At 46.7% G+C, this 27694-nt stretch overlaps 1 protein-coding gene across 17 annotated transcripts in view; it reads right to left on the reverse strand.

Annotated features, from left to right (window-relative positions):
• sif (still life) overlaps positions 1-27694 on the reverse strand; it is a 1051963-nt gene that overhangs the window by 835390 nt on the left and 188879 nt on the right. For all 17 annotated transcript variants that reach the window (XM_070097567.1, XM_070097564.1, XM_070097583.1 and 14 more), the window contains exons 2-3: positions 17564-17821; positions 3030-3214 (exon numbers count right to left, since the gene is read on the reverse strand). In XM_070097567.1, the coding sequence (XP_069953668.1) occupies positions 3030-3214; positions 17564-17673 (295 nt within the window). In that variant the 5' untranslated portion in view covers positions 17674-17821. The remainder of the gene's footprint in view (positions 1-3029; positions 3215-17563; positions 17822-27694) is intronic.

The raw sequence follows: 27694 nt of genomic DNA on the forward strand, positions 1-27694 counted from the left end.
CACAGGTGGAGGAAAACATTTCCATCATTTGGTGTGACTGTGTGTGTGCAGGTGGGTGTATAAGAACACCAACACTGCAGAAGGCCTACTGGTCTATACAAGGCAGCTGAAGCACGCCATAGAGCACACGAGCAGACAACACTCAACCCGAGTCAGGAAACCTTTGGAAAAAGGACAAGTTTATCAAAAGATGTAATAAATAAAACATATATGGATGGGAATCCTGAAAAAGAAGAATGGAAGCAGCAGCACCATAATGCCTGACGTATGGTGAAAATATTACTCAGAGACGAAGTACTGAAAACACTGCAAGATGTAGTAGTGGCGTGTAACTTATGAGTGAGGGAGTGGAGGAGAGCTTCTTAAGAAGATCGTTTAAAAAGAAGCGGAGAGGAGGCCTACTGGCCCATGCTAGGCAGGTTCAAGTCACCTACTGGCTCAATCTAGTCAGCTCCAACTCACACCCACTCATGTATTTGTCTAACCTATTTTTAAAACAACTTAAGGTTTTAACTGCTATGACGGTACTCGGGAGTTTGTTCCACTCATCCACAACTCTGTTACTAAACCAGTGCTTTCCTAAATCCTTTCCAAATCTTAATTTTCCCAACTTGAAACCATTGCTGCGAGTCCTGTCTTGGATACTTTTAGCACGTTATTTACATCCCCTTTATTTATTACTGCTTTCCATTTGTATACCTCAATCATATCATTCATAATTCTACGCCTTTCTAGAGAGTGCAGACTCAGGGCCTCAGTCTATCATCGCAGAAAAGATTTCTGATACATGGGACCAACTTTGTCATCCTCCTCTGTACGTTTTCCAGAGCATTTATATCCATTCTGTAATACAGTGACCAGAACTGAGCAGCATAGTCTAAATGAGGCCTAACCAAGGATATATAGAGTTGGAGAACTACCTGAGGACTTCTATTATTTATACTTAATAATAATATCTTTATTTCTACCAGTACATGTACAAGGTATACAGACCATAGCTGACATTAGTGACATACTACTATATAGAAAGCCGCTTGTTATGCAGAGCATTTCCCGCAAATTAGATCAGTTTTGTCCCAGGATGCGACCCACACCAGTCGCCAGCTACGTATTTTACTGATGGGTGAACATAGACAACCGGTGTGAAGAAACACACCTAATGTTTCTACCCTCGCTGGGAATCGAACCCAGACCCTCGCCGTGTGAAGCAAGAGCTTTAGCCACCAGGCCACGGGTAACTGTTGTCTTGGCTTTAGATTACTGTTAAAAAGAAATCTTAAATCTTTCTCGCAATCGGCGATATTAAGATCTACATTATTTAGTTTATAAGTGTCATGCTTATTTTTCTTTGCAAAGCTTAGAACTTTGCAATTGTCATCATTAAACAGCATCTGCCACTTCACCGACCACTGCGTCAGTCTACTCAGATCTTCCTGCAGCGCTCTAGTGTCCTCGTCACAATTCGACGATCTCTGGTAGAGGCTTGAACACCCAGCAGACATGTGTGGCCGTGTGTATACACATACACGGTTGCAGACACTAAGGGGTAAGTGTCGATTCGAGTTAGAAGAACTTATCTAGACCTCTAATTAGTTTTACATACAGGTTAGACGGGTATACAAGTGATAGTCTATGAAAATGGTATACAACACTGACAGGTTAATAAGTAAGACACAGATACAACAGTCAGGTATCTTTACTGTTCCAGATTATGGAACAAAACTCTTCTCCAGGCTGAGGGACTGACCGCCTCAAAACTACCTCTTCAAGGGTGATGGACTGATTACATAGTCTTCACTTATCTACTGCTTCTGTTAACTCTTTTATACTCGACTGAAGACGTCTACTGTGTAAACGAAACGTTTCGGAATAAAGATACCTAACTGTTGTACATGTGTCTTATATGAGTGATTGTTGACAGCCGTGAGTTAGATCTTCCTAGCATGGCCTAACAGCCCTACTAGTGTTCATTTAGTCTCATGATATGATTACTGGTATTTGACGTGCTGTTGGAGTACAAGCGTAGCAAGAAACCTATAGAAGAATTCAGGAAAACCAGTTAGCTGTGTTTCAGAGGCACGAAATACAGTGCCTTCAGTTTTAAAGACGCGAGAAAAGATGGTGGTTAGGTGGGTCGTTAAAGTGCACTTCTAACAAAGCACCTATGGTGCGAGTGACGGTAAATGTGCTTTCTTCATGGCGACGCTCTGCCCTGGTGCACCACAGTAAGATAAAAAAAACTGAGGCACTAACTCACGAAAAACGTGTAAATAAAAAGAGTTTAAACTAAACGTGTACACAGGGATGGAGGGGTTTAATACCAGCCAGGATTACTGATGTAGACGACCAGGGATTTACCAAGGGTGCGACGCGCAGGATTAACCACACCATAAATACCACACCATGAGCATTAACCACACAACCAGGTATTGAAGGTTGAGACTTGCTATTTTATAACATTTACAACAATTCCAAGGTATTACTGGAATTTAACTATAAAATTATTATTATTATTATTATTATTATTATTAAACCTGGATAGAGATTCGTTCATTCAATGATGGTTCACCCATGTGGGTTCACCCATGTGGGTTCACCCATGTGGGTTCACCCATGTAGGTTCACCCATGTGGGTTCACCCATGTGGGTTCACCCATGTGGGTTCACCCATGTGGGTTCACCCATGTAGGTTCACCCATGTAGGTTCACTCATGTAGGTTCACCCATGTAGGTTCACCTATGTGGGTTCACCCATGTGGGTTCACCCATGTGGGTTCACCCATGTGGGTTCACCCATGTGGGTTCACCCATGTAGGTTCACCCATGTAGGTTCACCCATGTAGGTTCACCCATGTAGGTTCACCCATGTAGGTTCACCCATGTGGGTTCACCCATGTAGATTCACCCATGTAGGTTCACCCATGTAGGTTCACCCATGTGGGTTCACCCATGTGGGTTCACCCATGTGGGTTCACCCATGTAGGTTCACCCATGTAGGTTCACCCATGCAGATTCACCCATGCACTGACCTGGCTGGATGAGTCGTACATCCAGTATCTTGTCGACCTGTGAGTTGTAAGCAGTAATGTGGAAGACACACTCCGGCGTGTCCTGGATACAGGTAATGTTGACAGGAACCAGGTCTTCTGACACCTGCTGCCACTTGACGGTACCTGAACCTGACGATGACACGTGGAACACCTCTGCCCATAACCTGTAAGAGAAACCAGGACATGGGTTATACTTCCCATGTCTTAATAGTTCGTGGGAAGGAGGGGAGAGATGGTTATCCCAATGACCAGGACCAATACCAGGTCCCAGACAAGTTAGGACACGGGACAGTCATTAGGAAAGGTAAAGATCATTGTGGTATCCCCGTATTCCATAAGCCCAGCCCACTCTACATAGATGCACGCGAAAGGAATAGTGCAGAGTGCGGTATGCGTTACTGACTTTAACATCAGCAAGATATCACATGCGCAAGATATCACATAGAAACTAATATATTAATTCTGTAAACCTCACTCTGTTATTACTGTTTTCGTTTTGTCTGTTATAAAGTTAAAACTTCGGAGGCCAACTTTTCCTGTTATTCCTCGTGAACGCATTTTGTGCGCTATAATACTGCGATAGCATTTGTCGAAGGTTTTTCCTAAGTCTGCGTATACTACATCTGTATTTTGTTTGTCGTCCGGTGCATCCAAGACCATGTCATAGTGGTCCAGTAGTTGTGAGAGGCAGCAGCGACTATCCAAGACCATGTCATAGTGGTCCAGTAGTGAGAGGCAGCAGCGACTATCCAAGACCATGTCATAGTGGTCCAGTAGTGAGAGGCAGCAGCGACTATCCAAGACCATGTCATAGTGGTCCAGTAGTGAGAGGCAGAAGCGACCATCCAAGACCATGTCATAGTGGTCCAGTAGTTGTGAGAGGCAGCAGCGACCATCCAAGACCATGTCATAGTGGTCCAGTAGTTGTGAGAGGCAGCAGTGACTATCCAAGACCATGTCATAGTGGTCCAGTAGTGAGAGGCAGCAGCGACCATCCAAGACCATGTCATAGTGGTCCAGTAGTTGTGAGAGGCAGCAGCGACTATCCAAGACCATGTCATAGTGGTCCAGTAGTTGTGAGAGGCAGCAGCGACCATCCAAGACCATGTCATAGTGGTCCAGTAGTTGTGAGAGGCAGCAGCGACTATCCAAGACCATCTCATAGTGGTCCAGTAGTGAGAGGCAGCAGCGACCATCCAAGACCATGTCAAAGTGGTCCAGTAGTTGTGAGAGGCAGCAGCGACTATCCAAAATCATGTCATAGTGGTCCAGTAGTTGTAAGAGGCAGCAGCGACCATCCAAGACCATGTCATAGTGGTCCAGTAGTTGTGAGAGGCAGCAGCGACTATCCAAGACCATGTCATAGTGGTCCAGTAGTTGTGAGAGGCAGCAGCGACCATCCAAGACCATGTCATAGTGGTCCAGTAGTTGTGAGAGGCAGCAGCGACTATCCAAGACCATGTCATAGTGGTCCAGTAGTGAGAGGCAGCAGCGACCATCCAAGACCATGTCAAAGTGGTCCAGTAGTTGTGAGAGGCAGCAGCGACTATCCAAAATCATGTCATAGTGGTCCAGTAGTTGTAAGAGGCAGCAGCGACCATCCAAGACCATGTCATAGTGGTCCAGTAGTTGTGAGAGGCAGCAGCGACTATCCAAGACCATGTCATAGTGGTCCAGTAGTTGTGAGAGGCAGCAGCGACCATCCAAGACCATGTCATAGTGGTCCAGTAGTTGTGAGAGGCAGCAGTGACTATCCAAGACCATGTCATAGTGGTCCAGTAGTTGTGAGAGGTAGCAGCGACTATCCAAGACCATGTCATAGTGGTCCAGTAGTTGTGAGAGGCAGCAGCGACTATCCAAGACCATGTCATAGTGGTCCAGTAGTTGTGAGAGGCAGCAGCGACTATCCAAGACCATGTCATAGTGGTCCAGTAGTTGTGAGAGGCAGCAGCGACCATCCAAGACCATGTCATAGTGGTCCAGTAGTGAGAGGCAGCAGCGACCATCCAAGACCATGTCATAGTGGTCCAGTAGTGAGAGGCAGCAGCGACTATCCAAGACCATGTCACAGTGGTCCAGTAGTGAGAGGCAGCAGCGACCATCCAAGACCATGTCATAGTGGTCCAGTAGTGAGAGGCAGCAGCGACCATCCAAGACCATGTCATAGTGGTCCAGTAGTGAGAGGCAGCAGCGACCATCCAAGACCATATCATAGTGGTCCAGTAGTGAGAGGCAGCAGCGACCATCCAAGACCATGTCATAGTGGTCCAGTAGTGAGAGGCAGCAGCGACCATCCAAGACCATGTCATAGTGGTCCAGTAGTGAGAGGCAACAGCGACCATCCAAGACCATGACATAGTGGTCCAGTAGTGAGAGGCAGCAGCGACCATCCAAGACCATGTCATAGTGGTCCAGTAGTGAGAGGCAGCAGCGACTATCCAAGACCATGTCATAGTGGTCCAGTAGTGAGAGGCAGCAGCGACTATCCAAGACCATGTCATAGTGGTCCAGTAGTGAGAGGCAGCAGCGACTATCCAAGACCATGTCATAGTGGTCCAGTAGTGAGAGGCAGCAGCGACTATCCAAGACCATGTCACAGTGGTCCAGTAGTGAGAGGCAGCAGCGACCATCCAAGACCATGTCATAGTGGTCCAGTAGTGAGAGGCAGCAGCGACCATCCAAGACCATGTCATAGTGGTCCAGTAGTGAGAGGCAGCAGCGACTATCCAAGACCATGTCATAGTGGTCCAGTAGTGAGAGGCAGCAGCGACTATCCAAGACCATGTCATAGTGGTCCAGTAGTGAGAGGCAGCAGCGACCATCCAAGACCATGTCATAGTGGTCCAGTAGTGAGAGGCAGCAGCGACCATCCAAGACCATGTCATAGTGGTCCAGTAGTGAGAGGCAGCAGCGACCATCCAAGACCATGTCATAGTGGTCCAGTAGTGAGAGGCAGCAGCGACTATCCAAGACCATGTCATAGTGGTCCAGTAGTGAGAGGCAGCAGCGACTATCCAAGACCATGTCATAGTGGTCCAGTAGTGAGACGCAGCAGCGACCATCCAAGACCATGTCATAGTGGTCCAGTAGTGAGAGGCAGCAGCGACCATCCAAGACCATGTCATAGTGGTCCAGTAGTGAGAGGCAGCAGCGACCATCAAAGACCATGTCATAGTGGTCCAGTAGTAAGAGGCAGCAGCGACCATCCAAGACCATATCATAGTGGTCCAGTAGTGAGAGGCAGCAGCGACCATCCAAGACCATATCATAGTGGTCCAGTAGTGAGAGGCAGCAGCGACCATCCAAGACCATGTCATAGTGGTCCAGTAGTGAGAGGCAGCAGCGACCATCCAAGACCATGTCATAGTGGTCCAGTAGTGAGAGGCAGCAGCGACCATCAAAGACCATGTCATAGTGGTCCAGTAGTAAGAGGCAGCAGCGACCATCCAAGACCATATCATAGTGGTCCAGTAGTGAGAGGCAGCAGCGACCATCCAAGACCATGTCATAGTGGTCCAGTAGTGAGAGGCAGCAGCGACCATCCAAGACCATGTCATAGTGGTCCAGTAGTGAGAGGCAGCAGCGACCATCCAAGACCATGTCATAGTGGTCCAGGAGTGAGAGGCAGCAGCGACCATCCAAGACCATGTCATAGTGGTCCAGTAGTGAGAGGCAGCAGCGACTATCCAAGACCATGTCATAGTGGTCCAGTAGTGAGAGGCAGCAGCGACCATCCAAGACCATGTCATAGTGGTCCAGTAGTGAGAGGCAGCAGCGACCATCCAAGACCATGTCATAGTGGTCCAGTAGTGAGAGGCAGCAGCGACCATCCAAGACCATGTCATAGTGGTCCAGTAGTGAGAGGCAGCAGCGACCATCCAAGACCATATCATAGTGGTCCAGTAGTGAGAGGCAGCAGCGACCATCCAAGACCATGTCACAGTGGTCCAGTAGTGAGAGGCAGCAGCGACCATCCAAGACCATGTCATAGTGGTCCAGTAGTGAGAGGCAGCAGCGACCATCCAAGACCATGTCATAGTGGTCCAGTAGTGAGAGGCAGCAGCGACCATCCAAGACCATGTCATAGTGGTCCAGTAGTGAGAGGCAGCAGCGACCATCCAAGACCATGTCATAGTGGTCCAGTAGTGAGAGGCAGCAGCGACCATCCAAGACCATGTCATAGTGGTCCAGTAGCGAGAGGCAGCAGCGACCATCCAAGACCATGTCATAGTGGTCCAGTAGTGAGAGGCAGCAGCGACTATTCAAGACCATGTCATAGTGGTACAGTAGTGAGAGGCAGCAGCGACCATCCAAGACCATGTCATAGTGGTCCAGTAGTGAGAGGCAGCAGCGACTATCCAAGACCATGTCATAGTGGTCCAGTAGTGAGAGGCAGCAGCGACTATTCAAGACCATGTCATAGTGGTCCAGTAGTGAGAGGCAGCAGCGACCATCCAAGACCATGTCATAGTGGTCCAGTAGTGAGAGGCAGCAGCGACCATCCAAGACCATGTCATAGTGGTCCAGTAGTGAGAGGCAGCAGCGACCATCCAAAACCATGTCATAGTGGTCCAGTAGTGAGAGGCAGCAGCGACCATCCAAGACCATGTCATAGTGGTCCAGTAGTGAGAGGCAGCAGCGACCATCCAAGACCATGTCATAGTGGTCCAGTAGTGAGAGGCAGCAGCGACCATCCAAGACCATGTCATAGTGGTCCAGTAGTGAGAGGCAGCAGCGACCATCCAAGACCATGTCATAGTGGTCCAGTAGTGAGAGGCAGCAGCGACTATCCAAGACCATGTCATAGTGGTCCAGTAGTGAGAGGCAGCAGCGACTATGCAAGACCATGTCATAGTGGTCCAGTAGTGAGAGGCAGCAACGACTATCCAAGACCATGTCATAGTGGTCCAGTAGTGAGAGGCAGCAGCGACTATCCAAGACCATGTCATAGTGGTCCAGTAGTGAGAGGCAGCAGCGACCATCCAAGACCATGTCATAGTGGTCCAGTAGTGAGAGGCAGCAGCGACCATCCAAGACCATGTCATAGTGGTCCAGTAGTGAGAGGCAGCAGCGACTATCCAAGACCATGTCATAGTGGTCCAGTAGTGAGAGGCAGCAGCGACTATCCAAGACCATGTCATAGTGGTCCAGTAGTGAGAGGCAGCAGCGACCATCCAAGACCATGTCATAGTGGTCCAGTAGTGAGAGGCAGCAGCGACCATCCAAGACCATGTCATAGTGGTCCAGTAGTGAGAGGCAGCAGCGACCATCCAAGACCATGTCATAGTGGTCCAGTAGTGAGAGGCAGCAGCGACCATCCAAGACCATGTCATAGTGGTCCAGTAGCGAGAGGCAGCAGCGACCATCCAAGACCATGTCATAGTGGTCCAGTAGTGAGAGGCAGCAGCGACCATCCAAGACCATGTCATAGTGGTCCAGTAGTGAGAGGCAGCAGCGACTATCCAAGACCATGTCATAGTGGTCCAGTAGTGAGAGGCAGCAGCGACCATCCAAGACCATGTCATAGTGGTCCAGTAGTGAGAGGCAGCAGCGACCATCCAAGACCATATCATAGTGGTCCAGTAGTGAGAGGCAGCAGCGACCATCCAAGACCATGTCATAGTGGTCCAGTAGTGAGAGGCAGCAGCGACCATCCAAGACCATGTCATAGTGGTCCAGTAGTGAGAGGCAGCAGCGACCATCCAAGACCATGTCATAGTGGTCCAGTAGTGAGAGGCAGCAGCGACCATCCAAGACCATGTCATAGTGGTCCAGTAGTGAGAGGCAGCAGCGACTATCCAAGACCATGTCATAGTGGTCCAGTAGTGAGAGGCAGCAGCGACTATCCAAGACCATGTCATAGTGGTCCAGTAGTGAGAGGCAGCAGCGACTATCCAAGACCATGTCATAGTGGTCCAGTAGTGAGAGGCAGCAGCGACCATCCAAGACCATGTCATAGTGGTCCAGTAGTGAGAGGCAGCAGCGACCATCCAAGACCATGTCATAGTGGTCCAGTAGTTGTGAGAGGCAGCAGCGACCATCCAAGACCATGTCATAGTGGTCCAGTAGTAAGAGGCAGCAGCGACCATCCAAGACCATATCATAGTGGTCCAGTAGTGAGAGGCAGCAGCGACCATCCAAGACCATGTCATAGTGGTCCAGTAGTGAGAGGCAGCAGCGACCATCCAAGACCATGTCATAGTGGTCCAGTAGTGAGAGGCAGCAGCGACTATTCAAGACCATGTCATAGTGGTACAGTAGTGAGAGGCAGCAGCGACCATCCAAGACCATGTCATAGTGGTCCAGTAGTGAGAGGCAGCAGCGACTATCCAAGACCATGTCATAGTGGTCCAGTAGTGAGAGGCAGCAGCGACTATCCAAGACCATGTCATAGTGGTCCAGTAATGAGAGGCAGCAGCGACTATCCAAGACCATGTCATAGTGGTCCAGTAGTGAGAGGCAGCAGCGACCATCCAAGACCATGTCATAGTGGTCCAGTAGTGAGAGGCAGCAGCGACCATCCAAGACCATGTCATAGTGGTCCAGTAGTGAGAGGCAGCAGCGACCATCCAAGACCATGTCATAGTGGTCCAGTAGTAAGAGGCAGCAGCGACCATCCAAGACCATATCATAGTGGTCCAGTAGTGAGAGGCAGCAGCGACCATCCAAGACCATGTCATAGTGGTCCAGTAGTGAGAGGCAGCAGCGACCATCCAAGACCATGTCATAGTGGTCCAGTAGTGAGAGGCAGCAGCGACTATTCAAGACCATGTCATAGTGGTACAGTAGTGAGAGGCAGCAGCGACCATCCAAGACCATGTCATAGTGGTCCAGTAGTGAGAGGCAGCAGCGACTATCCAAGACCATGTCATAGTGGTCCAGTAGTGAGAGGCAGCAGCGACCATCCAAGACCATGTCATAGTGGTCCAGTAGTGAGAGGCAGCAGCGACCATCCAAGACCATGTCATAGTGGTCCAGTAGTGAGAGGCAGCAGCGACCATCCAAGACCATATCATAGTGGTCCAGTAGTGAGAGGCAGCAGCGACCATCCAAGACCATGTCATAGTGGTCCAGTAGTGAGAGGCAGCAGCGACCATCCAAGACCATGTCATAGTGGTCCAGTAGTGAGAGGCAGCAGCGACCATCCAAGACCATGTCATAGTGATCCAGTAGTGAGAGGCAGCAGCGACCATCCAAGACCATGTCATAGTGGTCCAGTAGTGAGAGGCAGCAGCGACCATCCAAGACCATGTCATAGTGGTCCAGTAGTGAGAGGCAGCAGCAACCATCCAAGACCATGTCATAGTGGTCCAGTAGTGAGAGGCAGCAGCAACCATCCAAGACCATGTCATAGTGGTCCAGTAGTGAGAGGCAGCAGCGACCATCCAAGACCATGTCATAGTGGTCCAGTAGTGAGAGGCAGCAGCGACCATCCAAGACCATGTCATAGTGGTACAGTAGTGAGAGGCAGCAGCGACTATCCAAGACCATGTCATAGTGGTCCAGTAGTGAGAGGCAGCAGCGACTATCCAAGACCATGTCATAGTGGTCCAGTAGTGAGAGGCAGCAGCGACGATCCAAGACCATGTCATAGTGGTCCAGTAGTGAGAGGCAGCAGCGACCATCCAAGACCATGTCATAGTGGTCCAGTAGTGAGAGGCAGCAGCAACCATCCAAGACCATGTCATAGTGGTACAGTAGTGAGAGGCAGCAGCGACCATCCAAGACCATGTCATAGTGGTCCAGTAGTGAGAGGCAGCAGCGACCATCCAAGACCATGTCATAGTGGTCCAGTAGTGAGAGGCAGCAGCAACCATCCAAGACCATGTCATAGTGGTACAGTAGTGAGAGGCAGCAGCGACCATCCAAGACCATGTCATAGTGGTCCAGTAGTGAGAGGCAGCAGCGACCATCCAAGACCATGTCATAGTGGTCCAGTAGTGAGAGGCAGCAGCGACTATCCAAGACCATGTCATAGTGGTACAGTAGTGAGAGGCAGCAGCGACCATCCAAGACCATGTCATAGTGGTCCAGTAGTGAGAGGCAGCAGCGACCATCCAAGACCATGTCATAGTGGTCCAGTAGTGAGAGGCAGCAGCGACCATCCAAGACCATGTCATAGTGGTCCAGTAGTGAGAGGCAGCAGCGACCATCCAAGACCATGTCATAGTGGTCCAGTAGTGAGAGGCAGCAGCGACCATCCAAGACCATGTCATAGTGGTCCAGTAGTGAGAGGCAGCAGCGACCATCCAAGACCATGTCATAGTGGTCCAGTAGTGAGAGGCAGCAGCGACTATCCAAGACCATGTCATAGTGGTCCAGTAGTGAGAGGCAGCAGCGACCATCCAAGACCATGTCGTAGTGGTCCAGTAGTGAGAGGCAGCAGCGACCATCCAAGACCATGTCATAGTGGTCCAGTAGTGAGAGGCAGCAGCGACCATCCAAGACCATGTCATAGTGGTCCAGTAGTGAGAGGCAGCAGCGACCATCCAAGACCATGTCATAGTGGTCCAGTAGTGAGAGGCAGCAGCGACCATCCAAGACCATGTCATAGTGGTCCAGTAGTGAGAGGCAGCAGCGACCATCCAAGACCATGTCATAGTGGTCCAGTAGTGAGAGGCAGCAGCGACTATTCTACATCCGTAATAATTAAAAAAATAATCTTTATTTTTTCAAGTACAAAGTATACGGACCACAGCTGACATCGATGACATACAACTATATAAATATCCCCTTCTTATGCAGTGCAATTCGGGCAAATTAGGTCAATTTTGTCGCCAGGATGCGACCCCCACCTGTCGACTAACACCCAGGTACCTATTATACTGCTAGGTGAACAAAGACAGCAGGTGTCTTAACTAAGGAAATACATCGTAATATTTCCACCCGTACCGGAGACCGAACCCCGGTCCTCAATATGTAAGCTGAGTGCGCTACCAATCGAGCTACTGGACACCCTTCTAGCCTGGATTGTGCAACTGCTGCGACTACATTAGTTAGGTTAGAGGTCCTGCGTCATACAACTCTTTCAAAGGTTTTAATAATGAGGGACGTTAGTGCTATCAGTCTATATTTCTCTATTTTTGTTTTGCTGCTAGCTTTGAGGAATGGAATTTATATCTGTGGTTCTTATGGTCTGTGGGATGACCCACGTGTCTATGTTTCCTCTCCATAAAACGTTTAATGCACGTAACAGGTGTCTTGCAGTTCTTGTTAAACACGGAGGTCCTTTAGAAGACAAAACTGTAGGTCAGGTTATAGTGAATTTGGGTAACTGCCATGATGGGAAATTGCTGTGTGTGTGTGTGTGTGTGTGTGTGTGTACTCGCCTATTTGTGGTTGCAGGGGTCGATTCATAGCTCCTGGCCCCGCCTCTTCGCTGATTGCTATTATGTCCTCTCTCTCCTTGCTCCATGAGCTTTATCAAACCTCGTCTTAAAACTGTGTATGGTTCCTGCCTCCACTACGTCACTTTCTAGGCTATTCCACGGCCTGACTACTCTATGACTGAAGAAATATTTCCTAACATCCCTCTGATTCATCTGAGTCTTCAACTTCCAATTGTGACCTCTTGTGTTTGCGTCCCATCTCTGGAACATCCTGTCTTTGTGTGTGTGCAAAAATGATTTTATTGTGAATTTTAAATGATAGTAAGAGGATGAGTCTGGACCTAGGGCAGAGTACATGGTTGTGTCGTTAATGGCTTTCTCGAAGTCCAGTGGTGTTTGGACTGTGATACTGTTGGTGTAACTCTCTCTCTCTCTCTCTCTCTCTCTCTCTCTCTCAATATTGACAAAAACAGTTTAATACATTCGTTATCATTATTATTATTACGAACCATAAACAAAGCAATAAAAGAAAACATAAACAGTTATATATGAAAAACAGAATGAATAAGACACTCAATAAAAAATTATTCTAAATATGAAGAACAACACAAACCCAGAATAGAAAGAAATAAAAAAAATAGAAGAAAAACCGAGTATTTAGGTCTGAGAGAAAGGGGGAAAAAGATGAGGAAAAAGAAAAGACAGGAGGATTAAAGAGGGAGAGAGAGGGAGAGAGAGGGAGAGAGAGAGAGAGAGAGAGAGAGAGAGAGAGAGAGAGTGGTAGAGTCGTACAGCCACAGAAACATGATGGCGACTTACTAAAGAGGATATCATCTACCAGTCTACTTGCTGACCTCTGGTCCAGATGTTGGACATGACCTACTTCCACTAGCTGGTCCCGGCCACCTGTGATGATGCCTTCACCTGCTGCACCTCAACTAACTCCGGTATACTCCTGCCTGTTCTTTACATTAAGACCAAGGTACTGAACACCTGCTTCTAGGATGAGAAATAGATTACCTCATCTTCTAGTATCTTTTGTACGTATTCTGCAAGACTGAGGGACTGATTACCTTATCTCTGATAGTCTTCCACTTATGCTCCTTTACCGTACTGATAAAGCCACTGGTGGGTGAAATGTCTACAAAATAGAGATACCCAGGTGCTGCACAGCTGTCAAATTCATTAACTGTTGCTGCTGATCATTTAGCAGTAAGGTGATATCCGACTGTTGTGGGTGGCATCCTGGGGAAGAGTATTTAAGGAAGACAGTAGACATAAGCCACCCTGAATGGCTATCATGACTTATCCTGAGTTATTACCTCTGCGGGATTAATATTCGAAATAAAATCTTCTCCTCCTCTTTCTTCTTCTCCTCATTCTTCTCCTCCTCCCCTCCTTCATTTTCTTCTTCCCTACGTCCATTTGGTTGTAACAGCCGAGTTTATACTGTCTTTACATTTCTTGAGTGGCTAATTAGGTTTAAAATCTATCCACTACACGAGGGTCATTAAGGCTGCATGTCACCTGTTCATCACCACTCAGAAATAATTAATAATAGCCTTTATTTCTAAAAGTACATGATACAACTTATACAGACCACAGCTGACATCAGTGACATACTATATGGAAAGTCCCTGGTTATGTAGAGCATTTCGAGCAAATTAGCTAAATTTTGTCGCAGGATGCGACCCACACCAGTGAACTAACACCCAGGTACCTATTTGGCTGCTAAATGAACAGGGACAGCAGATGTCTTAAGGAAACACATCTTAATGCTTCCACCCGTACCGGGGATCGACCCCTGGACCTCAGTGTGTGTGTGCTGGGTGCGCTAATGCTTCCTACATCGTCTTACAATTTCTTTCTATCTCTCCTCCTCCTCCTCCTCCTCCTATTCCTTCTCTTACTCCTTCGCCTACTCCTTCTCATCCTCCTGCTCCTCCTCCCTCTCTCGTCTTCAAGTATAAAAAAAAAGCACAGAGACGATCGACACATCGTTTGTCTCTTCAATATATTTTCAGAAACCTCAGAGTTAATCAACTTTAGCTCAGTCTCTGCTCTAATGACTAACACAGAAAATGGACATCATACAAGCCAGCTTAACATAGAAAACGACGGTCGATGAACTATTCCAGGGGAAACTAATTTGCGATTAACCTAAAGGGTAGACTAACCTAGAGTGTACCAATGTACGGTAGGCTAATCAAGAGTGCATAAAACTATGGTAGACTAATCTACGTTGAACCTAAAGGATAACCAATCTGGAGTGTAAGTTTATTTAGGTACAGCTACACATAAATACAGTTACACAAATTACCATACATAGTAACATGTGCAAATTATCTAGAATAACCTAAAAAAGTCAAAGTGACTTTATATGTCCACTGGGGCCCTTGTAATATCTTAATTAAACCTTAAAAGTTAAAACAACTAAGTAACTCAACTGTGTGAAAATCACTTATAATAAAAGGAAATATACTAGGAATAAGATAAACTGACTTATTAACATAAACATTAAAGAGAGGATCAACTTATAATAATAGATACATGAATGTTAACTAAACAATATAATATATTGTTTAGCTATATAGTGATGTATCGGATATCCACATCCGCGGAACATCCGCACAATTTCTTACTTCCTCATTTTATTGTAAACAGATATCCGCATATGCATCCGCAAAATAAGTAAGACATCCTCATACACATCCGCGTCCGCGGATATCTAAATTTTCACATCCGATACATCTCAGCAGTAAATCCCTCTCCTCCTTTTGTGTAGCTTCATTCATTAGGTACCTTTTAGCTCTCTTCCTGAACTGGCTCATGCTATGACTGGCTTTGACATGCGCAGGCCGTTCCACTCCTTTATTGACGCACAATAAAAGGTTGTTGAAGCCTGACCACTGACTGTGGGTACTACAAAACTGCGTTCATTCCTCTAGTACTCTACTTGTTTTAATTCCCAGCCTTGACAAGCTTGGAAGCAAGATATTCTGGACTCTGCTTGTGGGAAATTTTATAAACTTCAAATGTTTTACTTTGTCTTCAACATTCAGCATATCCACTTCTTGTAATACATCCTGGCCTACATGTTCTCTTGGAGGTAATCAGGTATCCCCACAGCGCATGCCTGATTAACCACACTGCTTGGTTTTCATAGTTTATCCTGAGGTAATAATCTCAAGACATTTTTCTTCAAAGTTTGCAAAAGAATCAATTGAGATGGGCCATCTCTGGCAGCAGTGAGGTAGAGCATTACAACTCCACAAGCTGCTGTGTGTCTTGCGCTTAACTCGACTCTGTTCCCAGAACATTTCTTAAGAAAATTTCTTAAGAGAACTAAAGCATGTTTACACTCGCAGCACCAGATGGTCCAGTGTTGTAGTTCATCATGCTAAACATTACTTATCCACACTCCTACGTCTCCAAAAAGTTATGCTTCATATAGTGATTTTAGTGCTGCGAAAACACACTGAGAATATTATTTTATTGAGGACACGTCAAACCTGCCAATCACTCAGACAACACCTGGAGAATGTAAGAGGGTCAGGTGTTATCCAAGGAAGGGCAAGGCGACTCCACTTCCTTCAGTCAACACCCCCTTGATCAGCATCAAGGTACCCTTTTTGAGAAGTGTGTATATGTGTGTATATGTGTGTGTGTGTGTGTGTGTGTGTGTGTGTGTGTGTGTGTGTGTGTGTGTGTGTGTGTGTGTGTGTGTGTGTGTGTGTGTGTGTCTGTGTGTGTGTCTGTGTGTGTGTATGACAACAGTAAATTCCTTAATCTTAACCCTAGAGGTTTGAAGGCGATCTTCTAGTTTTGCTTCCTTAGAGAGACTCGCCCATTCCTTGCAGCTTTCGTCCATAGCATTTATATAAAAAAAAAATATCAAGGTCTTCTTTGAAATTTCTCCCATTTATGCTCATCTTTTAAGTAATTTGATGGAAAAATGAACACAAGTGCAGTATATTGCGATCCTTTATTGACTAGGTTTCACCCACACAGTGGACTTTATCAAGTTACAAACAGACGTACCTGAGCAGAGAGCTCCTGAGTATACATAGTAAACAGAGTGACGGGAAGAGTCAGAGAATGTTGAAAAGAGACTGGAACTGAGGAGGACCAACAGGTCCTCCTGTACTCATGTACTCTCTACTCAGGTACATCTGTTGGTGACTTGATAAAGCCCACTATAAGGTCGAAAAATAATCAGTAAAGGATCTTGTGCCTATTTTACCATCGAGTCGGTATTTCATACCATCTCAAAGTAATTTGAAAATGAGAACTGAAGCCGCTAGTCTACATACATACTGACAAGCTTGTCGTCAAGCATCAGTTGTGTCTCTGTAAATATACATCCAATTTCCAGAGATGAAGTTAGCAGTAAGTTAGTTATATTGCTGGAAGTGAAATATGGGTTGTTAATCCTGTGAATAGTACATCGGATCATGCTAACTACTTCTACATAACCGACTACTGCTGTATAACTAACTACTGCTGGATAATTAATTACTGCTACATTACTAACTACTGCTACATAACTAACTACTGCTACATAGCTACTGCTACATAACTAACTACTGCTACATAACTAACAATTGCTACATAAATAACTACTGCTACATAACTAACAACTGCTACATAACTAACTACTGTTGCATAACTAATTACTGTTACATAACTAACTACTGCTACATAACTAACTACTGCTACATAACTAACCATTGCTACATTACTAACTACTGCTACATAACTAACTACTGCTACATAACTAACTACTGCTACATAACTAACTACTGCTACATAACTAACTACTGCTACATAACTAACTGCTGTTACATAACTACTAATATAGTTAACTACTGGTATATAGCTCTTGTACCCCGGTATTAGTTCAGTGGGTGCTTGATCAGAGAAGTGGTGTCAGGAGACGCATGCCTTGCGCCCTGACGCACTGAATGCCGTGCCGTCGCTGCGCGATCCCCGATAGGTACCCCTGCATCTGACAAGCCCAGCCTCCTCTACCTCGATGTACTCAAAAATATACTCACCTAATTGTGGTTACAGAGGTCGAGTCATCACTCCTGGCCCCGTGCGTATGTGTGTGTGTGTGTGTGTGTGTGTGTGTGTGTGTGTGTGTGTGTGTGTGTGTGTGTGTGTAAGCCTCCGAAAACCTACCTGAGGAGATGTCCGTCCCTCCTACGGGCAGGATTCCAAGGTGAATCCTCATAGCGGTATCCTGTCTTCTTGATGAGTGGGGCACACGAGCAGGATAGCTTGTTACCCATCCTGCCAGGATAGGTCGCCCTCCTGCCGCTGGTGGTGGGAGGTTGTAGACCACCTGCCGCCCACGCTGCCGCCCACGCTGCCGCCCACGCCCCTCACTGTCGCCTCCCGCCCACCATCCTCACCACCACCACATTACCTCCACACCATCTGTGAATACAAGTCACACCATCTGTGAATACCTACACTGCTTACCGTTCAAAAATAATAATAACAAAACTAATAATAATAATAATAATAATAATAATAATAATAATAATAATATTAGTAACAATATCAATAACAATACTAATACTAATAATAATAATAGTAATAATAATACTAGAAATTTTTAATCCCCATAAGAAGATTAATTTACAATCCCCCCCCCCACAAAAAAAATCAGTTTAATATATATATAATATCTTCTGGTCCACTTTTCGAAAAAAAAAAATTCAATTTTTTTCTCTATGTCAATTTTCTCCCCCACCCAAGACTTATTTCTCTAGTCGTCTTCAGTACCTGAACTCCATTATACCATCCACACACCCATCACAGTATCTACCATCCCCACACCCATCACAGTATCTACCATCCCCACACCCATCACAGTATCTACCATCCCCACACCCATCACAGTATCTACCATCCACACACCCATCACAGTATCTACCATCCCCACACCCATCACAGTATCTACCATCCCCACACCCATCACAGTATCTACCATCCCCACACCCATCACAGTATCTACCATCCCCACACCCATCACAGTATCTACCATCCCCACACCCATCACAGTATCTACCATCCCCACAACCATCACAGTATCTACCACAATTATAACATCCCACACCCATCACAGTATCTACCACCATTATAACATCCCACACCCATCACAGTATCTACCACCATTATACCATCCCCACAACCATCACAGTATCTACCACCATTATACCATCCCCACACCCATCACAGTATCTACCACCATTATACCATCCCCACAACCATCACAGTATCTACCACCATTATAACATCCCCACACCCATCACAGTATCTACCACCATTATAACATCCCACACCCATCACAGTATCTACCACCATTATACCATCCACACACCCATCACAGTATCTACCACCATTATAACATCCCCACACCCATCACAGTATCTACCACCATTATACCATCCCCACACCCATCACAGTATCTACCACCATTATACCATCCCCACAACCATCACAGTATCTACCACCATTATAACATCCCCACACCCATCACAGTATCTACCACCATTATACCATCCACACACCCATCACAGTATCTACCACCATTATACCATCCACACACCCATCACAGTATCTACCACCATTATAACATCCCACACCCATCACAGTATCTACCACCATTATAACATCCCACACCCATCACAGTATCTACCACCATTATAACATCCCACACCCATCACAGTATCTACCACCATTATAACATCCCACACCCATCACAGTATCTACCACCATTATAACATCCCACACCCATCACAGTATCTACCTCCATTATACCATCCACACACCCATCACAGTATCTACCACCATTATAACATCCCCACACCCATCACAGTATCTACCACCATTATAACATCCCACACCCATCACAGTATCTACCACCATTATACCATCCACACACCCATCACAGTATCTACCACCATTATAACATCCCACAACCATCACAGTATCTACCACCATTATAACATCCCCACACCCATCACAGTATCTACCACCATTATACCATCCCCACACCCATCACAGTATCTACCACCATTATAACATCCCACACCCATCACAGTATCTACCACCATTATAACATCCCACACCCATCACAGTATCTACCTCCATTATACCATCCACACACCCATCACAGTATCTACCACCATTATAACATCCCCACACCCATCACAGTATCTACCTCCATTATACCATCCCCACACCCATCACAGTATCTACCACCATTATAACATCCCACACCCATCACAGTATCTACCACCATTATAACATCCCACACCCATCACAGTATCTACCACCATTATAACATCCCACACCCATCACAGTATCTACCTCCATTATAACATCCCACACCCATCACAGTATCTACCACCATTATAACATCCCCACACCCATCACAGTATCTACCACCATTATAACATCCCACACCCATCACAGTATCTACCACCATTATACCATCCACACACCCATCACAGTATCTACCACCATTATAACATCCCACACCCATCACAGTATCTACCACCATTATAACATCCCACACCCATCACAGTATCTACCACCATTATAACATCCCACACCCATCACAGTATCTACCACCATTATAACATCCCACACCCATCACAGTATCTACCACCATTATAACATCCCCACACCCATCACAGTATCTACCACCATTATAACATCCCACACCCATCACAGTATCTACCACCATTATACCATCCACACACCCATCACAGTATCTACCACCATTATAACATCCCACACCCATCACAGTATCTACCACCATTATAACATCCCACACCCATCACAGTATCTACCACCATTATAACATCCCACACCCATCACAGTATCTACCACCATTATAACATCCCCACACCCATCACAGTATCTACCACCATTATACCATCCACACACCCATCACAGTATCTACCACCATTATACCATCAACACACCCATCACAGTATCTACCACCATTATAACATCCCACACCCATCACAGTATCTACCACCATTATAACATCCCACACCCATCACAGTATCTACCACCATTATAACATCCCCACACCCATCACAGTATCTACCACCATTATACCATCTACACACCCATCACAGTATCTACCACCATTATAACATCCCACACCCATCACAGTATCTACCACCATTATAACATCCCACACCCATCACAGTATCTACCACCATTATAACATCCCACACCCATCACAGTATCTACCACCATTATAACATCCCCACAACCATCACAGTATCTACCATCCCCACAACCATCACAGTATCTACCACCATTATAACATCCCCACAACCATCACAGTATCTACCACCATTATACCATCCCCACACCCATCACAGTATCTACCACCATTATAACATCCCCACACCCATCACAGTATCTACCACCATTATAACATCCACACACCCATCACAGTATCTACCACCATTATAACATCCCCACACCCATCACAGTATCTACCTCCATTATACCATCCCCACACCCATCACAGTATCTACCACCATTATAACATCCCACAACCATCACAGTATCTACCACCATTATAACATCCCCACAACCATCACAGTATCTACCACCATTATAACATCCCCACAACCATCACAGTATCTACCACCATTATAACATCCCCACAACCATCACAGTATCTACCATCCCCACAACCATCACAGTATCTACCACCATTATAACATCCCACACCCATCACAGTATCTACCACCATTATAACATCCCACACCCATCACAGTATCTACCACCATTATAACATCCCCACACCCATCACAGTATCTACCACCATTATAACATCCCACACCCATCACAGTATCTACCACCATTATAACATCCCACACCCATCACAGTATCTACCACCATTATAACATCCCACACCCATCACAGTATCTACCACCATTATAACATCCCACACCCATCACAGTATCTACCACCATTATAACATCCCACACCCATCACAGTATCTACCACCATTATAACATCCCCACACCCATCACAGTATCTACCACCATTATACCATCCCCACACCCATCACAGTATCTACCACCATTATACCATCCCCACACCCATCACAGTATCTACCACCATTATAACATCCCCACAACCATCACAGTATCTACCACCATTATAACATCCCCACACCCATCACAGTATCTACCACCATTATAACATCCCCACAACCATCACAGTATCTACCACCATTATAACATCCCCACAACCATCACAGTATCTACCACCATTATAACATCCCCACAACCATCACAGTATCTACCACCATTATAACATCCCACACCCATCACAGTATCTACCACCATTATAACATCCCCACACCCATCACAGTATCTACCACCATTATACCATCCCCACACCCATCACAGTATCTACCACCATTATAACATCCCACACCCATCACAGTATCTACCACCATTATAACATCCCACACCCATCACAGTATCTACCACCATTATAACATCCCACACCCATCACAGTATCTACCACCATTATACCATCCCCACACCCATCACAGTATCTACCACCATTATAACATCCCCACAACCATCACAGTATCTACCATCCCCACACCCATCACAGTATCTACCATCCCCACACCCATCACAGTATCTACCATCCCCACACCCATCACAGTATCTACCACCATTATAACATCCCCACACCCATCACAGTATCTACCACCATTATAACATCCTCACACCCATCACAGTATCTACCTCCATTATAACATCCCCACACCCATCACAGTATCTACCATCCCCACACCCATCACAGTATCTACCACCATTATAACATCCTCACACCCATCACAGTATCTACCACCATTATAACATCCCACACCCATCACAGTATCTACCACCATTATAACATCCCACACCCATCACAGTATCTACCACCATTATACCATCCCCACACCCATCACAGTATCTACCACCATTATAACATCCCCACAACCATCACAGTATCTACCATCCCCACACCCATCACAGTATCTACCATCCCCACACCCATCACAGTATCTACCACCATTATAACATCCCCACACCCATCACAGTATCTACCACCATTATAACATCCCCACACCCATCACAGTATCTACCACCATTATAACATCCTCACACCCATCACAGTATCTACCTCCATTATAACATCCCCACACCCATCACAGTATCTACCATCCCCACACCCATCACAGTATCTACCACCATTATAACATCCTCACACCCATCACAGTATCTACCACCATTATAACATCCCACACCCATCACAGTATCTACCACCATTATAACATCCCCACACCCATCACAGTATCTACCACCATTATAACATCCCACACCCATCACAGTATCTACCACCATTATACCATCCCCACAACCATCACAGTATCTACCACCATTATACCATCCCCACAACCATCACAGTATCTACCACCATTATACCATCCACACACCCATCACAGTATCTACCACCATTATAACATCCCCACACCCATCACAGTATCTACCACCATTATACCATCCACACACCCATCACAGTATCTACCACCATTATACCATCCACACACCCATCACAGTATCTACCACCATTATAACATCCACACACCCATCCACCACAATCTAACTTACTAATGGCACCAACTATTCCTTGACCTCATACTTTATCATATTGCCAGGAAGAAAAGAGTGCCACCAGGCCATTACTGCCAGGCACTGCCTCCAGCCTAGCAAGTGGTAGTGCCCTTACTGCCAGGCACTGCCTCCAGCCTAGCAAGTGGTAGTGCCATTACTGCCAGGCACTGACTCCAACCTAGCAAGTTGTAGTGCCATACTGCCAGGCACTGCCTCCAGCCTAGCAAGTGGTAGTGCCATTACTGCCAGGCACTGCCTCCAGCCTAGCAAGTGGTAGTACCATTACTGCCAGGCACTGCCTCCAGCCTAGCAAGTGGTAGTGCCATTACTGCCAGGCACTGACTCCAACCTAGCAAGTTGTAGTGCCATACTGCCAGGCACTGCCTCCAGCCTAGCAAGTGGTAGTGCCATTACTGCCAGGCACTGCCTCCAGCCTAGCAAGTAGTAGTGCCATTACTGCCAGGCACTGCCTCCAGCCTAGTAAGTGGTAGTGCCATTACTGCCAGGCACTGCCTCCAACCTAGCAAGTTGTAGTGCCATTACTGCCAGGCACCTCCTCCAGCCTAGCAAGTGGTTACCTGGAGGTTACCTAGAGGTTATTCCGGGGATCAACGCCCCCGCGGACCTGTCCATGACCAGGCCTCCCGATGGATCAGGGCCTGATCAACTAGGCTGTTACTGCTGGCCGCACGCAGTCCAACGTACGAGCCACAGCCCGGCTGATCCGGCACTGACTTTAGGTATCTGTCCAGCTCTCTCTTGAAGGCAGACAGGGGTTTATTGGCAATTCCCCTAATGCTTGATGGGAGGCTGTTGAACAGTTTTGGGCCCCTGACACTTATGGTGTTTTCTCTTAGTGTACCAATGGCGCCCCTACTTTTTATTGGGGGCATTTTGCATCGCCTGCCCAGTCTTTTACTTTCGTAGGGAGTGATTTCTGTGTGCAGATTTGGGACCATTCCTTCCAAGATTTTCCAAGTTTAGATTATGATATATCTCTCCCTCCTGCGTTCCAACGAGTACAAGTCAAGTACTTCCAAGCGTTCCCAGTAGTTAAGGTGCTTGACAGAACTTATACGTGCAGTAAAGGATCTCTGTACACTCTCTAGATCTGCGATTTCACCTGCTTTGAATGGAGATGTTAATGTACAGCAGTATTCCAGCCTAGAGAGAACAAGTGATTTGAAAAGGATCATCATGGGCTTGGCATCTCTCGTTTTGAAAGTTCTCATTATCCATCCTATCATTTTCTTTGCACGTGCGATCGTGGCACTGTTGTGATCCTTGAAAGTGAGATCCTCAGACATTACTACTCCCAGGTCCCTTACATTATTTTTCCGCTCTATTGTATGGCCGGAGTCAGTAGTATACTCTGTTCTAGTTATTATCTCCTCCAGTTTTCCATAACGGAGTAGTTGGAATTTGTCCTCATTGAACATCATATTGTTTACCGTTGCCCACTGGAAAACTTTGTTTATATCTTCTTGGAGGTTAACCGCGTCCTCAGCAGATGACAGCCTCATGCAGATCCTAGTATCATCCGCAAAGGATGATACGGTGCTGTGGTGTATATCTCTGTTTATGTCTGATATGAGGATAAGGAATAAGATGGGGGCGAGTACTGTGCCTTGTGGGACAGAGCTCTTCACTATGGTAGTGCTACTACTGCCAGGCACTGCCTCCAGCCTAGCCAATGATAGTGCCATCACTGCCAGGCACTGCCTCTAGCCTAGCCAATGGTAGTACCTGTAGTCAACTCAATGAATATGACACATGTCCAACACCTGTGTGTCTTGACGACACACAGGTGTTGGACACGTGTTGCAGTCATCAACTGAGTGGAAGGGAATATATCTGATTATTATTACTGATTGGAGTCTAGTCCGTGGATCTCGATCACATGACTGACAGTAACTGTACATGGAGTCAATACATGTGGCAGCAGTAGCCAAAACACCTGTCGCAGGTGTTTTAAACCTTGTTTACTTTGTCGACTTTTCTTCCTATATTCCAGTATAAACGGGAGGATATATACACTTTTTCTGTATATATCTCGAGTTGTTTGTATTTCTCAGTATATATACACACAGAGGTATATATACACTGAATTTCTCTGTGTTCAGACACTGACAGGTGTTTGCCTCTTTGCATATACACCAAAAGGTGTGCCTCTGTATGTACATACACCAACAGGTATCTCTCATTGTATATACACTGAGAGGTGAATGTCTCTCAGTGTATATTCCCTGAGAGGTGAATGTCTCTCAGTGTATATACACTGGTAGTCTACATTAATCGCTATTTTAGGTATTAAAATATTCTTGACTGATGGTAAACAGTGTAGTAGATAGACTTTAAACCCCATTAACCAGCCTTAATGTTCCACGTGCAGTAGATAGATTTTAAACCTAATAAACGTAACAAATACACTATCTTGGTGTTGTGATGGTGACACCTCTGTTCTGTCATGACACACAACACTGTCACTGCAACTGTATGGAAGGTGTCAAGGGTAGCTGTGTGTACTACACACCACCCTCTATAGCAGCTGTGTCTGCTGGAACAGCTGCTACCGCTGTCAACACAACCACCACCACTATCACCACAGCTACCACCACAAGTACCACCACAACTACCTGGAGTTTACCTGGAGAGAGTTCCGGGGGTCAACGCCCCCGCGGCCCGGTCTGTGACCAGGCCTCCTTAGGTCAGTGTCCCAGGATGCGACCCACACCAGTCGACTAACACCCAGGTACCCATTTTACTGATGGGGAACATAGACAACAGGTGGAAAGAAACACGTCCAATGTTTCTACTCTGGCTGGGAATCGAACCCAGGCCCTCACCGTGTGAAGCGAGAGCGTTAACCACCAGGCCACCAGAGCACCAGAGTACCACCACAAGTACCACTACAACTACCACAACTACCACCACAACTACCACCACAACTACCATCACAACTAACACCACAACTGCCACCACAACTACAACCACAACTACCACCACAACTACTACCACAACTACCACCATAACTAACACCACAACTACCACCACAACTACTACCACAGCTACCACCACAACTACTACCACAACTACCACCACAACTATCACCACAACTACCATCACAACTACCACCACAACTACCACCATAACACCAAAACTATCACCACAACTACTACCACAGCTACCACCACAACTACTACCACAACTACCACCATAACTAACACCACAACTACCACCACAGCTACTACCACAGCTACCACCACAAATACAACCACAACTACCACCACAACTACCACCATAACTAACACCACAACTACTACCACAGCTACCACCACAACTACTACCACAACTACCACCACAACTACCACCACAACTACTACCACAACTACCACCATAACTAACACCACAACTACCATCACAACTACTACCACAGCTACCACCACAACTACTACAACTACCACCACAACTACCACCACAACTACCACCACAACTACCACCACAACTACCACCACAACTACTACCACAACTACCACCACAACTACTCCCACAACTACTACCACAACTACCACCACAACTACCATCACAACTACCATCACAACTACTACCACAACTACCACCACAACTACCACCACAACTACCACCACAACTACCATCACAACTACCATCACAATTACCACCACAACTACCACCACAACTACTACCACAACTACCACCAGAACTACCACAACTACCACCACAACTACCATCACAACTACCACAACTACCACCACAACTACCATCACAACTACCACCACTGTCATGAACTGGTTAAACCGAGTGTTCACCTTTAGTAAGAGTGACATCAATAAAAAAGAGTAAAAGGACGACCAGGGAGAGAAAAGAGAGGGAGAGAAGAGACGGAGGGAGGGAAGAGACGGAGGGAGGGAAGAGGGAGGGAGGGAAGAGACGGAGGGAGGGAAGAGACGGAGGGAGAGAAGAGACCGAGGGAGAGAAGAGACGGAGGGAGGGAAGAGACGGAGGGAGGGAAGAGACGGAGGGAGGGAAGAGACGGAGGTAGGGAAGAGGCGGAGGGAGGGAAGAGACGGAGGGAGGGAAGAGACGGAGGGAGGGAAGAGACGGAGGGAGAGAAGAGACGGAGGGAGGGAAGAGACGGAGGGAGGGAAGAGACGGAGGGAGGGAAGAGACGGAGGGAGAGAAGAGACGGAGGGAGGGAAGAGACGGAGGGAGGGAAGAGGGAGGGAGGGAAGAGACGGAGGGAGGGAAGAGACGGAGGGAGAGAAGAGACCGAGGGAGAGAAGAGACGGAGGGAGGGAAGAGACGGAGGGAGGGAAGAGACGGAGGGAGGGAAGAGACGGAGGTAGGGAAGAGGCGGAGGGAGGGAAGAGACGGAGGGAGGGAAGAGACGGAGGGAGGGAAGAGACGGAGGGAGAGAAGAGACGGAGGGAGGGAAGAGACGGAGGGAGGGAAGAGACGGAGGGAGGGAAGAGACGGAGGGAGAGAAGAGACGGAGGGAGGGAAGAGACGGAGGGAGGGAAGAGACGGAGGGAGGGAAGAGACGGAGGGAGGGAAGAGACGGAGGGAGAGAAGAGAC

Source organism: Cherax quadricarinatus, chromosome 58, assembly GCF_038502225.1.
Source record: "Cherax quadricarinatus isolate ZL_2023a chromosome 58, ASM3850222v1, whole genome shotgun sequence".
NCBI classification, from domain to species: Eukaryota; Metazoa; Arthropoda; class Malacostraca; order Decapoda; family Parastacidae; genus Cherax; species Cherax quadricarinatus.